Here is a 17500-nt window from a genome sequence, read left to right as displayed (position 1 = left end):
GCAGCATCAGCAGCGCGTTGTGCTGGGCGCTCAGCGTGGCCGACAGGTGGGCAGGCAGCGCCGTGAACCCCGCCGTCAGCGCCTCCACCCGCTGCTCCAGGCTCAGCATCTGCCGCTCCAGGTCCTCGCTGCGGTCGTTCAGGTCCGACATCAGCTCATACATCACGCTCTGCATCTGGGGGGGGAGATGGAATGGAAGCACAGACAGGTGGTTAGACAGGTAGACAGACAGACAGAAAGACAGGTTAACAGTAACCCAATCTTGCACATCACACTCTGCATCGGGAGGGACAGACAGGTGGTTAGACAGGCAGACAGACAGGTTGTTAGACAGTCAGCCAACAAATTTCAAACAGACAGTATTAGGTTGGCAGTATTAGGTAACAGACAGTCAATCAATCTCAGACCCCGAGATAGAGAGATGAATAGTTTGACAGATTGACAGGCAGACAGGTGGAGAGACTGATAGGCCGACAGACAGACAGACAGAAACAGACAGATAGACAGACAGAAATTCCATAGAGACAAAAAGAGAATGAGGGAGAGAATTGTACATGTGCTAGGTTGATAGCTACGTTTGTAGATAGATAGATAGATAGATAGATAGATAGATAGATAGATAGATAGATAGATAGATAGATAGATAGATGAGAATGGAAGAGGGTAAAGGGCACAAAAACATGGGGCACATGATGAATGAAGAAAAGCTGTAAAACACAGTGAGGAAGCAGGAAAGAATTGAACAAGAAAAGAGTGGTGGGAGAAAGGGCAGTAAGAAAGAGAGGACGGAGGAAGAGTTTACGAAAGACATGAGGGATGGTAGTCAAGCTCAGCACCCACCGAACGCGCAAGCCAAGAAGAGGACGAGAAAGAATAATGACAGGAGAGAGACGATAAAAAGAAAAGGACGAGAGAAAAAGCGAAAAAAGATAGACGGCGGAAAATTCAGAGATGAAGATGAAAGGGCAACAGAGAAGGAGGGCAGAGGAGATGGAGGGAGAAAAGATGGAGTGAGCTAGGCATGCAATAACAGATGGAGAAAGGATGGAGAGAATAAGAGGAGGTTAGGGGGGAATGGGAAGGGAGAGATGGAAGAGTGGGTTGGAAGGATGACAGTATCGCTAGAGGCGAAAAATAGAGAGAGGAGGGGCAAAATAAAAAAAGATAAGAAATGCATACAAATCTAAGCCAAGCACTGTCTTTCCCATATGTTAGCATGTAGAGAATGCATCCCACAAACCCTATGGTGGCTTTAGTGTGGATTGTTGATAACAGTAAAAGTCAGTGTATGAATAAGTGACAGAAGCAGGTTGCGCTTCAACAGTCAGATTAGAGTGTGTAGCGATTGTAAATAGGACACTATAAAAAATATATTTTAAGGATTATACTGGTGACTTGAAAAGCGACCTTAGGTGTTATGGAAGGTACTTTGCTGTGCAAGTGCAAATACTATATGTTTTTGTGAGTATTATTCTTGCTATTATGTTTCAATGTCTGGCATTAGTGCTAGAAGGTAAGTAAACTAAAACTTGATACAACCTCAATACACATGGCATTAGGAAGGGTAAAGGTATTCCTAGGGTAAAGGTATTCCATTTTCCCCTTCTATACCCAACACTCCCTATCCCACTGCCTAGACCTGCACCACTGCAAAAAACACTGGTCTCCATCCAAAGTTTGACAGGCCATGGCCAGGGTATGCCTTGTTTATGGCTACCCGTGTACAACAGGGCTCTTCCCAGAACAGCTTCATACAGAGGAATCATTTCCAATTCCTCCACACTTCCAGATTTCTGTCAGTGTATATCCTGAAGGCGATACAATACAAAATTCAAGAGAAAAAAAATGTTTATTAAATGTTTCATGAGCACGTTTGTACTCATCATCCTTTTTTGTGAGAACGGTTCTTTCAATTTTGGCGTAATGGTGAGCAGCGGCATGTGAATCTTTTTTGTTTTTTTTCCTAAATAAATGATTCCGATATAACTTACTCAGTCGGGCGCTTTTAATATGCAGGAAATCCTCGCAGCTACGTTTTTTTAATCAAATGTCAGTCAAGTGTTAAATGTTCATACCAGGCATGCATGCTGATTCCTCTTAGTTCTGACTCTCACTCATACACTATCATCGTTGACGGCTCCCAGTATTGCCACTTCATCATAACGCTGTCAAGGGTCGTACCAGCTGGCCAGCTCCCTCGCCAGTTAAAGGAATTAGTCAAGTGTGTCCAAGCAGACATCGACCAAAGGGAAAAAACGGTCACATGTTGTCAAAACATATCAGTGTTAAATAGGTCGAGTCTAATTGACACCCCAGAATAGTTAGCATTAACACTAACGGTTGAGCAAATTCAAAACTGCTGGCCTACACTTAAAGTGGATTTGATTTTTCTTTTACTTTTTTTGTAATTATTGAACATTTTTAAAATTCCGGCTCTGACCTTGTCTCAAACGGCTATGGCACTTTCTGTTACGTAGTCAGACTGTTGTTCGATCCATTAGTTGATGTAATTTCCTGATACTACCTCATAACTCTCTGCCATTTATTTCCTGCCACACTCTTCAACTGTCCTGCCTCAATAAAGGCTTAGTCCCCCAAATATACAGTACATATTATATACTACCAAATATATACATTAATTTTGAAATCCCACATAATAATGTCTTTGTGATGATATGCCACTAGTAGCCTGTGTCTAGATGAAACTGATTCTAAAAGAAGAGAGCACACAGACAGAATGAATCCTCTGCGGCCCCTTCATTCAGAAGTTTCATCCTCAGAACATTTCTGTCACACTGATGTGACAGCGGACCCTTAAAAGGCTGAAACATCAGGGAGTTTGGTCTGCAGGCGCATACATAACAGTGAGACACCACCTGTGTGTCCAGGACCAGGAAGACGAATCCAGATGGACATTCTGCTGACTGTGACCATCACTTTCCCGTGACATGTTTGGCATGATGATGACCCTCCCTGGGCTGGCAGCTCGGTCAGTGAGCAGTGCACCACATCCAGGCCATCCAGCCATTTACATTTCCAGTCTGGGCCCTGCCGTCGCCTAGCGGTGGGGCACTCTTCTGACATGTGGCCGACCCGGGTTCGATTCCTGGCCCGGGTCGTTTGCCAACCCCTCCCTGTCTCTCTCCCCTCCCCGTCTCTCGCTTCCTGTCCACGTCTCATACTGTCCTGTCAACAATAAAGTCGGAGAAAAAAAACAAAAAAACCTACATTTCCAGCCTGGCGAGCCAGACTAAAAACTTAGTCTGGAATTGCATGATTCAGATAGCTGAGGGCTGTGGGCATGTTGATGTTAATTGTCTCTGCGCTGACTTGGTCAACGCTTTGACCAATCAAACGGCCGCTTTTCGATAGCTGTAGCCATTCTGCTGTCTCCACCTTCACACTGCTGTACCGACATCCTGACAACCCTGCCTATAGACTGAAAGACAGAAAAAACCTTCACTTTCTGATTGGTGGGCTGGCAAGCTGGCCTGTTATGGCTTTTTTTAAAACACAGGACTAGATCAACTCGCCATGGCAAAGATATTTTTTGTCACAAGGCTGGATTTGGCTAGTGAATTGTGGATTTGTATGCATGTCCCCTCTTTTAGGCTGTGTGTTTGAGCCGCCACAAAAAAAGCCAGCGTATAGTTGCAGAAACTAATAGTGACAGAAGAAGCAAGCAGGGTGTTTTGCTGCTTTTAGCACCCTCCACTTGCTGCAAACGGTCTCCCTGTCAGCCCAGTATATCCAATGGAGCGTGCAGAGCCCCCCGCGCTCCTTCTCCTGACAAATTGTGTTTTTTAGCTCTGGGTGGTTTTCATGGTCAAATTGAGTCTCCTTGCTTGCTGTGTGTTTGTTTGTGTGTGTGTGTGTGTGTGTGTGTGTGTGTGTGTGTGTGTGTGTGTGTGTGTGTGTGTGTGTGTGTGTGTGTGTGTGTGTGTGTGTGTGTGCGTTGTTGCGGTTTCTTCAAGTAAGGTAACACATCTTTGTGGCCTGCCCTGGCCATGTTGTGGTATGATTACGATAACATCAGAATGCATTCTGGGCCAAGAGGCAGATATTAGACTTGACACTCACCCACCCGAGGGAGAATACTTAAAAAGGTGCCTGTTGTTTTTTTCATGTCAAGGTAAGGTTGGCACAGCCTTATTCGTCTCGGAAAGGTGGTGGCATGTGTATGAAGTTGTGCGTGTGTGTATGTGTGTGTGTGCAGGGAAGCCGACAGGGGGAGACAAAAGGGATCACTTGTCCCGGGCCCAGGGAGAGAGGGGGCCCAGAATTGGATCCTCATTACATTGTATTGATTGAGTTTGGGGCCCTTTCAGATGTTTTTGTCCCAGGGCCATCCAAAGCTGTCAGCGGCCCTGTGTGTGTGTGTATGCACATGCAAGAGTGTGCACACGTGTGTGTGTGTGTGTGTGTGTGCGTGTGCGTGTGCGTGTATGTGTGTGTGTGTGCGTGTGCGTGTGCGTGTATGTGTGTGCGTGTGCGCGTATGCACGTCTGTGTGTTTGCATGAGTGTGTATGTGTGTGTATGTTTGCGATCCAGGGCAGGAGTTTATCTACTTGCCATGGGAGGCACGATTAAAGTGGCTCAGGCAGACACAGCTGCCTCTGGCTAGCAGGCGTGTGCAGCTGCTATGTGGAGAGGAGCACCAGCAGACTCAGACTCGGAGACCATGCCAGTGTCGGAGGGAGCCAGCCGCGGGAAACTGGGCTGCCTCCTTTCTTTTCTCCCTCTCTTTCCCTCTCTCAGTCTCTCCTTCTCTCTGTCATCTTTTGATCTCTGGTTCTTTTTCTCTTCTTCTGTTTGTCTGTCTCTCTCTTGACTCTTGCTCTCCATTCTGTATGCATTTTGCTGTATCTCTGACTTGCTCCACCTATCTCTCGTTTTCCCTTTTCTTTTTCTTTCTTTTGTTCTTTCTTTCTTTCTTCCTTCGATCCTTTCTTTCTTTCTCTATACGTCTCTCACACATCACATGGTATATCTCTCCCTCCCCCTCTTGTTCTCTGTTCTCTCTACATTCCTCTCTTCAATTCACATTTTCTATTGCTGTCAGCCTCTGGGTGTGTACTGTATCTCACTCTCTCTGTGTGTTTGTCCATCTCTCTCTCTCTCTCTCTCTCTCTCTCTACTGGACGGTCCCTCTCTCCTGCCCCCTCTCGTACTCTCTCTTTCTCTCTCTCTCTCTCTCCACTCAGCCTCAGGGTCTGTATCTCTCTATGTCTGCCCCCCCTCACACCCACCCCCACACCCACCCCACTCCTTCCCCGTCTCTCTGTCAGACTGAGGGCCTGTGCTACTATGCTGCTGTCAGAGTCGGGCAGTCTGGCGGCGTGTGCCCCGCTGGCCGTGTGGTGGTCGTGGCCCGTGGCCCTGAGTGGACAGCTCATTCGCCCGCCAGCTCGCTCCACTTGATCCGTCCCGTTTTGGATGCTCATTTCAATGTTTGGGATTATCGGCCGCCGCACGTCCGACGCGACCGGGACATTCCAACGTGTCCGAGGAAACGAGGAGAGCACACTGCTGCTCTCTGCTCTCTGAATCTAAACCAAAATAACATCAATGACAAAACGAAGCCCAAAAATCGTAAGCTGTGCCGGCGGAGGGGCTTTATAGGGCTTGATTGAAGGGCGTGTAACTGCACTGTAACGTGGTTTAGCGTGACCAGAAAAACAGGGTGCGCACTTTGTACGCATGGGAACAAATTCACTGTCACACGCAAACACTTTGTAAGCAGATACAAATTGGCACGTGACTACGCTCACCCATATGAAAAAGTCTTATTAAAAACGCATATGGATTATATCTGTTCCATACGAATATTATAAGGGTCATACAAGGCACAAACCCACATATACAAATCTAACTATTTTTTTATTCATTTTCAGTCATATATGCCATACACAATTTATGTTACTATGGGCTTATATATTTCGTATAAGTAAAAAGATTGGAAAATAGTGCTGTTTTTGGATGAATGCCAATCAGATGTGTGCTGTATTTGTGCCATGTTGTTGTTGTATATGTTACAGTAGGCCCTATGTGTATGCCATATTTAAAGGTGCACCATGCAATATTTGTTAAGTCCAAGGGGGGACAAGGGGTATGCTTCGGAGTGACAATGTGGGACAGACCCCCCCCCCCCCCCCCCACACACACACACACACACACACACACACACACACACACACATTTGTCTTTAGGCAATATAGGCCTATATATAATCAAAGTGACAGTCAAGAAAGACAAATAAAAAATCATGAGTGAAGTTCTTCGTCAGGTTGTTTTTTTTTTTCCGGGAAGCTTATTTAGACTGTCTAGGCCTGTGTTATATACAAATATTACATTTAAAGTCTCATGCTTCATATGACAAATGTGCAGAATTCATATAAATATTGGTGTCAGAAACTGTTTAAGAAATGTACAAATTAAATCAGGTTTGCATATAATTAAATGTATAAACTTNATAAAATGTATATACGAATATTACATTTCAAGTTGTAAACTTCATATAAACTTAATATAGAAAGTCTGTAAAATCCAACTACGGAACATGTACGGAACATACATGTGATGGAGTGACCATCACTAGGGTTGTGGGTGTGTTCTGACTAACATGCCAACGAGCCTGGCTCTTTGGTGTAGCGGTCAGAGCCCCGGTTTACTACCCCAGAAGGTCTGGGTTCAAGTCCCAGCTGGGCAACTCTACTCCCCTTCGCTATAAATGGTGTCAGAAGTGGGATGGTACCGTGAGGCCATCGGAAGCGTACCCACTGTGTGTGAGCCGTAATTCCATGTGAGGGACCCCCAGGATTGGTGACCCCCGTGTGAGGGACCTCAGTGATAGGTGAAGCATTGATGATGGGGCACATTGGATGGGAGAAGCATGATGGGCAGTTGCGTGAGGGACACCATGAGTGTGTGAAGCGCACGGGTGCGCTTCCCGAAGGGGAAGGCAATGTGATGGAGTGACCATCACTAGGGTTGTGGGTGTGTTCTGACTAACATCTACTCCCCTTCGCTACAATACGTAAATTGAATAAGACTTCAATATGATTTTAACATAAAACATGCATTATTTCTATAGGAATATAGTAGTTTTCTCCTATGTTTTAGTCAATATAATATAGTATTATGCATTGTTGGCATGTCAAACTCTTATAAGAATTTATACTGCATGCAGTCATGTTATACGGCATGCATATAAGTTCCATATAGTATTTCTTTTCGAAAAGGGGCCATAATCGACTATCATGATAGACATATATTAGAAAACACATAAGTGACTCTTGCAAATCTGGCACATTTTTTCTATACGATTTCATGTAAGGAACATGCATGTTTGCAGTATATGAATCATATAATTCTTTTTCATATGGGCACACACACACATAGGTATAGGCACAAACTCTCTTTCTCTCTTGCTCACACACACACGCACGCACGCACGCACGCACGCACGCAGGCACACGCACACACACACACACAGGCACAGTGCACAGACTCACACTCACACACGGCTGTTTTACTTTAGCTAAGAACAGCGTCATTTGGCGAATTTCTAGCTAAATTGTGCCTAAACCAAGAAACCCCTAAACCAAACCTGCCAAAGGGCGTTGTGGAGCACGCCTTAACCTGCAAAGGCGTATTGGACATACACGATAGTCGGTTAAAATCAGCGTGCCATCTATACGCAATGCATGATGACATGTTGGAGACACATTAACACACAGATTCACAAACACACTCACACACATACGTACGTACATAAAAACACAAAGACACACTTTTTAAACACGCATACTTTCCAATCCCCATCCTTTCATACATCCCCATCCCTTGCCCTGTCTTTCTGCCATGCCTCAGCCTCGCCTCTTATTGTATGCTCTCTAGTCTCTCTCCACTCTAGCACTTGTGCTGCGGTTGCTAGGCAACGGGATGCCATGGAAATAAACGGGTCAGCATGGAAACAGTTGGATGCAGAGAGATATATTTGGGGAGGGCAAAAGGTATGCGTCTGTCATGTGTGTATGTGTCACCACACGCATCATTAGGGGCTGATTGAGTCCCGAGGGACTATTTTGTTGCAAAGCCGGGCTTTAAGGTTGCAGTGTTTGATGTCTGTTCTGCGTTGGTTAAGATTGGGTGCACGGGTGTGAATGTGCAAGCCATGTGCGAGATCAGGGGTGCCGACAGAGGGGGGCAAAGGGGACAGTTGCCCCGGGCCCAGGGAGAGAGGGGGCCCAGATTTGGGTCCTGATAACATTGTATGTATTGGGTGGGGGGCCCAATTCAGATGACTTTGTCCTGGGCCCCGCCAAAGTTGTCAGCGGCCATGTGTGCGATACACACCTGTAAGTGTGGACATGCATGTAAAATGCAATCACTCTACAATTGTTGTGTAGTGTGGGTGGGGTGAGTGATTGCCCATGTATGTTTTGTTCATTATCTTTTGATTGCTAATGTATTATCTTTTGATTGCGCGTGCATGTGCGCACGTGAATGCGTGTCCACACGCATGTTTCAAATGTGTGAATTTGTGTTTGTGTGTTTTTGTGTGTGTGTGTTTGTGTGTGTAGGTTGATAGCTTGCTTCGTGTATTTGAGTACTGACCTTTGAGAGATCCACCAACGTGTTGGCTTGATCGCTGAGTTTGCGCTGCTCCATTTTTACACTCCGTAGCCTGCACACACACAAACACGCACAAATTATAATTAGAGTGAAATCAGGTGAACACAATGTTCCAAGGAATTCCCAAACACAGACAAAACAACGGCAGCCAAAAATAACACCCTCGACCAGAGTGAGAGAGACCTTTGCATTGTGTCACTAACACCAACCGGTTTGAGGTTGACCCTCATATGTCTACAGGGCCCCTGCACATGCTACAGTAACAAAGCTGGCCCAAGATAAGCACTTTCCTGAGTATTGTGGACAGCAGCAGTCCACATCCGTATTTAGATAATGCCGTCCATTTATTTAAGGTTTTTTTTTTCTTCAGGGGTTTCTCCTTTAATAATAGGAAAGTGTGGAAGAGTGAAGCGTGAAATGAGAGAGAGAGAGAGAGAGAGAGAGAGAGAGAGAGAGAGAGAGACAGACAGACAGACAGACAGACAGACATACATACAGAAAGAGAGGAACTGCGAAAGGACCTTCAAACGTGTCCAGATTTGAACCTAGGTCTCCTTGGTCTAATATTGTGTACTGTTGTAATCGTCAACGGCCTCATAGAATTTTCAGTGTCAAATTATAACGCTTCTTTCAAACCCTTTGTGAGTAAAATCCTTGTAGCCGTCTGCACAGTTACCATGACCATGGTGTCTCCTTTGCTAAAATCAACCCCAATTTGGAGAGGTCGCCCTTTGAAGGAAAGAAGGTTAAGGAGGGGCCACTTGAACACACGCTTTCTGCAAGGAGCTTGTGTGTGTGTGTGTGTGTGTGTGTGTGTGTGTGTGTGTGTGTGTGTGTGTGTGTGTGTGTGTGTGTGTGTGTGTGTGTGTGTGTGTGTATTGTGTGTGTGTGTGTGTGTGTGTGAGCATCAGCAAGTACCTTATTAGACAATTAGTAAATGAGGCATCCAGTGAGTGTATAGGTCAGCTTTATAATGACCTCAACGAACCAAACACACACACCTCCCCAACACACACACCACCACCACCCTCAGTGGTTACCTTAACTACCAGAGAGCAAAATACTAGCCAAACAGGATGCGTTGTTGGGGGAGAGAGTGGGGAGTGTGTGTGTGTGTGTGTGTGTGTGTGTGTGTGTGTGTGTGTGTGTGTGTGTGTGTGTGTGTGTGTGTGTGTGTGTGTGTGTGTGTGTGCGCATCTCGTTAGGCTTCTTTCACATACAAGATCATCTTTTGTTGTGTATGGGCCCTAAGCTAAATATTCATTGAAAAGTGTGGGTGTCTTTCTTTGTGTGTAATGACTGTATGCAACAGCGTGAGGTCATGGTAGCTCCAAGGTGTATCAAAGCACCCGTGCATGTGCATTGCTGTTAGCCTGGGAACTCCCATACTGCCTTTACTTCTACACAATCGTTCCGATCTGAAAGACTAATCTCACTTGTGATTAGGTCTGGTGGTAACCAGGCACTAGTGTTGTAGTGTGCATGTAAATATGTCCGTATTTGCACCCATAGCTACCGTATGACAGTCATTTCACATAAGAGAGTTTGGGTAGTATGTGTGTATGTCTGTGTGTAAGTGCAGGAGTGCATCTGCATGCACACATACAATGATAAAAAAACACAAAAGGATGATTTGTGCTGCACACAATTAGATCCTAGCTTGGCAAATTGTGTTTTTATGACTATGATTTCATTGTTAATGATGCAACTAATAGTGCTAAACCGCTCTTTACTGACTGGGAATCAATGGGAGGGTATGTGCATTTGTGAGTCTGCATGTTTGTATGTGTGTCTGCATGTGTGCATGTGCATGTCTGCATGTGGATTTCTATGTTTGTGCATATCTGTGTGTGTGTGTGTGTACGTGCGTGCACGCCCGTGTGTATGTGTATGTTTGACTGTACATGAGTGTGTTTGTGTGTTTAGTGTGTGTGTTTATGTGCCTGCATGTGCAAGTGCGTTTTTGCATTTGGGCAAGTGTACAGTACGTGTTCTTGGTGTGTATGTGTGTTTGTAGTAGGGCTTTGAACCAGAACTTTTATCCAATTGGTTCGTTCCGAGCAAAAACATTTCCGGTTTTGTGTTCCACCTCTGAATACAAGTTCCCAAACTTGTAAGAACAAAAAATAAAATCCATTCCTGGAGTGGCTAATTACATTCCCGGTGAATTGTTTAACGAATGGCTATAAAATGATGTCTCCAGCATAAGCCTATTAAAACCATCATTAAATAAGACAAGAATAATTAAAAATGTATTATATGTGCTGTTAATTGTTAACTGAAGGAGTCTCAAAACAAACCTCAACAACATTATAAAGTCATGTAACTACAACACTCAGAGGGCAACAACAAAATCCAACATCTTTGAGGAACGAAATAAAAACCAGTATTGTCCAGTTACCATTATTTTTAATAAATGTTTCTGTTACGAAACATAAAAAAATAATAACGTTTCTGGATTCGTTTCAGTTCCATGTAATACAATGTCCCAGTTTTCATTTTCGTTCCTTGAACCGGTTTAAAGCCTTGGTTTTAGGGGTGGGCGATATGGCAAAAATGTCATATCACGATTCAGCGGTTTGCAGGCGTTTGGCGATTTCATGTTATGTGGATATTTGTCTTCGTGAACGTTACAGACATTCCAAGTTATGAGTTTGTGTGTGTGTCTGTGTGCGTGTGTGTTTGCATGAGTGTGTGTGCGTGTGTGTGTGCGTGTGCGTATGCATGAGTGCGCGTGTGTGTGTGTGTGTGTGTGTGTGTGTGTGTGTGTGTGTGTGCGCGTGCGTGCGCGCATGCGTGCGTGCGTGTATGCATGAGTATGCGTCTGTGTGTGTCTGTGTGTGTGTGCGTGCGTGTGTCTGAACACATGAGTGTGCGTCTGTGTGTGTGTGTGTGTGTGTGTGTGTTTGTGTGACTCACTGGTGTATGGCCTGCAGGAACTTGCGCTGGTGCTTGCGGACCCTGGCGTGATCGATCTTCTTCTGGAGCTTGGTGTGCTTGTAGATGAGCCACGTCTCCCGCAGCACGTTAGCCGCCGCGTTCTTTATCTGCGGAGGGAGGACAAACATCATACCACACCACGGTTACCATGGAAACCCCCTCGGCATGGGACAAACAAATCCCCCAGCATCCCAGACACACGCACACACACACACACAAACACAGACATGCACGCTTGAGCCCACACATGCACTGACATACATAGTATCTGCATGCTTACACGCACATGCACACATGCTCAGAGACACATATGCGCGCGCAAAAACACACACACACACACACACACACACACACACACACACACACACACACACACACACACACACACACACACACACACACACACACACACACACACACACATTAATATCTCAGGGGGCACCACCTGCTTCCTATAGTAATCTCATATACTGTATTGTGCAACAGGTTGTACATACACATGTTCAACAGTAATTGTACCCGAGCCGACCACAGTTCTGTCTGCTTTAAATGTTTACGTATTGAATGTCTGGGACTGGCATCGTGCATAAAGACTGAGCAAAGATTTGAATACAGTATCCCAGAAAATGTCAAAAAAAAAAAAAAAAAACGTATAGCATGTGACGTTTCAATTTTAGTTTTTACAGATTTTACTGATACTGCATTTTGTTTCAATGTTTCAAAATGTTTGAGAATAAAAGGGCTACAACTGATATTCAAAATAACAAAAAAAGCTTCCTTGAATGGTTTTGAGCAATTTTTTGTTTTTTTCGGCGGAGTAATTATATTTGAGGATGTTGTTTGCTCTGACTGGGTGCAGCGCTGCGCCACAATCTGGCTGGGCCTCGAGGGACCACATGGGGGTGAGCAGTGGAAGTCAACACAGCCTCCAGACACTTAAAGCCGCAGGGTCCACAGGGACAACAGTGCAGAAAACACATAGACAGAGAGAGACGCACACCAACACACACACACACATACACACAGACACAAACACACACACACACACATGCATGTGTGCACAGCACACTCACACAGACACACTCACACAGACACACGCACACACACACACACACACACACGCACACACACACACACACACACACACGCACACGAGGGCAGCACTCCAAGACTACTTAAGGACAGGCCCTCAAATAAAACATGCTTGTCAGGCGGCAGCGGATTTCACCTCCGAAAACTGCTTGACATTCACACCTTTTTAATTGTGACCGGGTGTGTGTGCTGTGCTGCGTGCAGAGCAGCGCAGCAGCAGGCGCACCCGGCACACCTCACAGATGGCTTTTCAATGAATCAGCCGCCTCTAATTTCCTGATGAAAACAATGTGGGGATGTGGAGAGGCTTATCTCGGAGGAAGCCGTCTTCACCTCTTTTGAGTGAAATGTGGCTGTAAGGTGCAAAGGGCTTTAGGCCGTTTGAAGTGGCTGACAGGAGAGGGGGGAGAAGCTCGGGGACGACTATCTGATTAGGGAGAGAGCTTGCACTCCCTGACCGGGGGTTCGCCAGGATAATAGTCGACTCTGATCACCTACGGCTTATAGATAAAACAACATATCAGCCCTTTCATGCAGGGCCTCTAAGGTTGTTTGTTTTCCGAAATGGAAATGACCATGTCTGTTCTGATCTGTTCCTTAGCACCGTAGTTGTTAGTATGTAGATGAGGTGTAGTTTTTCAGATCATCAGGATAATAGGATTATCGTGCACTTATGGCTTATACGTAAAATAGCTTGAATATTAACCATTTCATTGAGAGCATCCATTATAAGCATGTTATTACTAAAGTGATAATGACCACATCTTAATCTAAGTCTCATAGCAAAGTTGTTATGATGTAGATGAGGTATCTACCGTTGATCCCTGGACCAAAGTGCTAAAAAAGATTGAATTCTGATGTAAGATAAAGATGAATGGCAATATGAAAATATGAAAATGTTAATACTTTTATACTGTATAGATTACCACATTCAATATCTGTTTTAAAATATATACAAATATAAATGGAAACATGCTTTTTGTCATCTTGATAATACGTTGTCTACATCTTGACCTTCTTTTGGCAGATGGAGCTCTGCATTTGCATATCTAGACAAAATAATTTATGACAACATCTGCAGTATTTTCCCTTCCATTCATCTCCTTTCATCATTGTGCTTAGACAAAAGCGCTATTGTTGTAGGAGCTCGATGTTAAAGGCGACATTTCTTAGTACTCCTCCATCCTGGATCGAATCGACGTTCATTTTCTGGATAATCGCATTGAACCGCACTTCATTCACTGATTGATCTTTGCACATTAGACTACATGCGGTAACTAGCGTGTTCCTTCTGCCTGTGCTGCAGCTGTTGGCTCTGATATAAAAACCCATTAGACGAATTATGAGATGGCTCTGGTCTAACAGAGACTAGATCTCGTGCCTTTCCACCCGTGGAGCCATCATGGAGCCAATAACAATGCAAGCAAGCCATGCTTGCCCTCCTTTGATCTCTGTCTCGCTGTGTGTGTGAGCATATCTCTCTTGGTATTAATTTCTGCTGTCGCTCATCAAAACCCACACATACACGCACACGCACGCACGCGCGCATGCACGCACGCACGCACGCACGCACGCACGCACACAGACACTGCTCCCTGAGAGAATGAATGGATTTTCTGGTTAAAAGAAAGAGATAGACAGAAGGGGAGGGAGAGAGAGAGAGAGAGAGAGAGAGAGAGAGAGAGAGAGAGAGAGAGAGAGAGAGAGAGAGAAATATAGAAAAGGCAAATGCTGTCTGTAAGAAAGAAAGAAGAAATTTGCTGAGGAGACTTCAAAGCAACGTGCAATTTCATAAGAAAAGAACAATTATGTTCCCACTGGTCCCAGTACAAAGCAGCAGGCTGTGGGGTTTTAATAAGCTTTTAGATTTGCCATGCACACTCAATGCACTCAGTCACACGGGTGGGAAGCCAGACAGCAGTAAGGTAGGGAAGCGAGGGAGTGAGTGAGGAACGGAGAGAGGGAGGGAGGGAGGGAGAGATGCAGGCCAGAGCCGCGGGCCGGGCTGGCTTTGGAGCGGCGATAACCTGATTCATTAGCCGGGGTCAGTCTGGCCCTGTAATGAAACTGCACAACCCCACCCACCCCCCGTCTTCACCACTTTCTCTGTTTTTTTTTGTTCTCTCTCTATCTCTCTCTCTCTCTCTCTCTCTCTCTCTCTCTCTCTACCACACCACACTGAGCACAGGACACCAGGACAGACAGGCAAAAAGACAGATACACAAGCAGACAGACACAGACATGTAGGCAGACAGACAGAAGCCCAGGCAGGGAGGCAGACGGAGAGGAAGATATAAAAGCGGCAACAGATGAAAGACCCAAATTAACTATGGTATTGTGAAATGCCGACATTTTGTTCACATAGAAACAGATGTCTCTATCTTCTCATCATCCCCTCTCTCTCTCTCTCTCTCTCTCTCTCTCTCTCTCTCTCTCTCTCTCTCTCTCTCTCTCTCTCTCTCTCTCCCCCCATGTCTCTCTACCACACACACAGTTACACAGACTGCCTTTCCTTCTCTGGAGGATAACGGCCCTCATAATCAGCCAAAATGAAACCCTTAACTCAACATCCCCCAAATGGCTGCTGCATGTGGGCTCGTTACAGTAGTTAACAAGGTGACTTAGCAAACCACTAGCGACAGGCCACAGTCGCTACATACTGTAGCGCCGAGGCCTTGAGGACGCTTGTGATGTTAGCTGCCTGTGCTACCACGAGCTAATGAGGCTCATCAGAATGCATCCCAGCCCGTCAGAATGCTCGCCTAATAGAACCTCTGTGCTGTTCCGTGTATTAGCGCGGTTGCCACAGTGTAGGTTTGATCTTAACGCTTGGCTGATTTCCTCGCTAATTTTACAGCTCTAGTTTTTTTCAATCCAGCCCATAAACGCATAACAGCCTTTTGAATGCTTTTGCTATTTTTATGGGCTTATTTTTATGGTTTTACAAGATTCACATGTTCAGCATTCACATCTTCAACTGTCATAATTTTTCGATGTATATAATTGAAGAAACATCTCAATCGCATTTGTCTGCAAGGCAGTAAAAAAACAACAACAACAGTGTTAGTCGTTATTCTACAGATCTCCTGGTGTTTTCATGAACATGGCAACCATTTGGAAAAAATGGGGCGTTTAACCCTTCGGCTGACACCAATATGGCAGAGTGAGGCGTGATGATCGGTGGTGTGGGCAGATGAGGCTCCAGGGACGCGTGCAGACAGAGGGAATCAACACGAGAAGCCAATCTTTGACCTGCAGATTCCACAATGTTGACTCGTGGATAGACATAGAAATGCTGATTGCCTACAGTGCAGACACACATGCTGAACACATGCACACGTCACGCACACATGCATGTACGCACACACACACACACACACACACAGTACACATGTATGCTAAGTGCATAGTTACATACACACATACAAAGTACTTACGCACACCTCCACAAACACATGCACACGCACAAATACAAGCACACATCCATATACTACACATGCATGAACATTCACACATATATACAGTATATACATACACACACACACACAGTTCAAACACACACATACAGTACAAACACATGCACATGCACACACACACACACACACACACACACACACACACACACACACACACAAACAGACTGAAATTGTGGTGCCATTTTGTGTCTGGGTGTGATGTGGCGAGGATGATTTGCCATCAGGGTCAGTGGTGTCAGAGGGAGTTAGAGGAGACGAAAGGAGTCTATCAGAAATCAATGCGGCCACAGGCTTTTCTGTAATTGATGGAAACTCTTCCTGCTATCTTCATCTCTTTCTCCATCTCTCTCTCTCTCTCTCTCTCTCTCTCTCTCTCTCTCTCTCTCTCTCTCTCTCTCGCTTTCTCTATCTCTCTCTCTCTCTGACAATACACTCCATTTCTCTTTATCTCTTGCTATCTTTTTTATTTTCCCTTTTTCCCTGAAGATATACACACTCAAAGAAACACAAGCACACGCATGCATGCACGTACGCACACTCTCTCTCTCTCTCTCTCTCTCTCTCTCTCTCTCTCTCTCTCTCTCTCTCTCTCTCTCTCTCTCTCTCTCTCTCTCTCTCTCTCTCTCTCACACACACACACACACACACACACACACACACACACACACACACACACACACACACACACACACACACACACACACACAAACACACTCCATTTCTCTATCACTGTCCTCCTCTAACTCTGTCCTTTCCTGTTCTGAAGATATACACAGTCAAGGAAATACACACACATTCACACAAACAGTAAAAAAACACTAATTAACCATATTGCCGTATGTAAAATACTGGATATGTCGAGTTGATTCTAATCAAACGCTAATGTGAGGTGCTAACGCTACCTTGAGATTGCATAACGCAGGGAGGGAGGGAGGGAAGGAAAGAGGGGAGGGATGCATCTGCCTTCTGTTACCCTGACGTTAACACGGCTATCCTTGAGTCGCATGCTAATGGCCAATGTAGGAAAAACAGGGGAAACACCTTTAGCTTTGTCATGCGTCGCTAAGATAAACACTTGAACGTGCTGTCGCCAAGGCAACCGATCTGTGAAGTAATCACTCTGTTATTCAAACTTGTCTCTCTCTCCCTCCCTCGCTCCCTTACCCTTCTCTCTCTCTCTCTCTCTTTCTGTCATGCTCTCTCTCACTCGCTTTCAATCTCTCATTTTCAATATCTTTCTCTCTCTCTCTCTCTCTCTCTCTCTCTCTCTCTCTCTCTCTCTGTACTCAATATCTCTTCTCCTCCTCTACTCCCTCTCACGTTCTCTGCCTCTCTGTAACCATAGGAGCATAGT

At 45.2% G+C, this 17500-nt stretch overlaps 1 protein-coding gene across 2 annotated transcripts in view; it reads right to left on the bottom strand.

The window, feature by feature from the left end:
- The window catches only part of kcnn3 (potassium intermediate/small conductance calcium-activated channel, subfamily N, member 3), a 118264-nt gene that overhangs the window by 1216 nt on the left and 99548 nt on the right, over nt 1-17500 (bottom strand). For both annotated transcript variants that reach the window (XM_063199540.1, XM_063199541.1), the window contains 3 exons: nt 11558-11685; nt 8621-8690; nt 1-175 (listed from right to left, as the gene is read on the bottom strand). The exon at nt 1-175 is cut by the window's left edge and continues 1216 nt beyond it. In XM_063199540.1, coding sequence (XP_063055610.1) covers nt 1-175; nt 8621-8690; nt 11558-11685 — 373 coding nt within the window. The remainder of the gene's footprint in view (nt 176-8620; nt 8691-11557; nt 11686-17500) is intronic.

The sequence above is a fragment of the Engraulis encrasicolus genome, chromosome 5 (genome assembly GCF_034702125.1).
Source record: "Engraulis encrasicolus isolate BLACKSEA-1 chromosome 5, IST_EnEncr_1.0, whole genome shotgun sequence".
In the NCBI taxonomy this organism is placed as follows: domain Eukaryota; kingdom Metazoa; phylum Chordata; class Actinopteri; order Clupeiformes; family Engraulidae; genus Engraulis; species Engraulis encrasicolus.
This window is presented reverse-complemented; position numbering and strand designations above follow the sequence as displayed.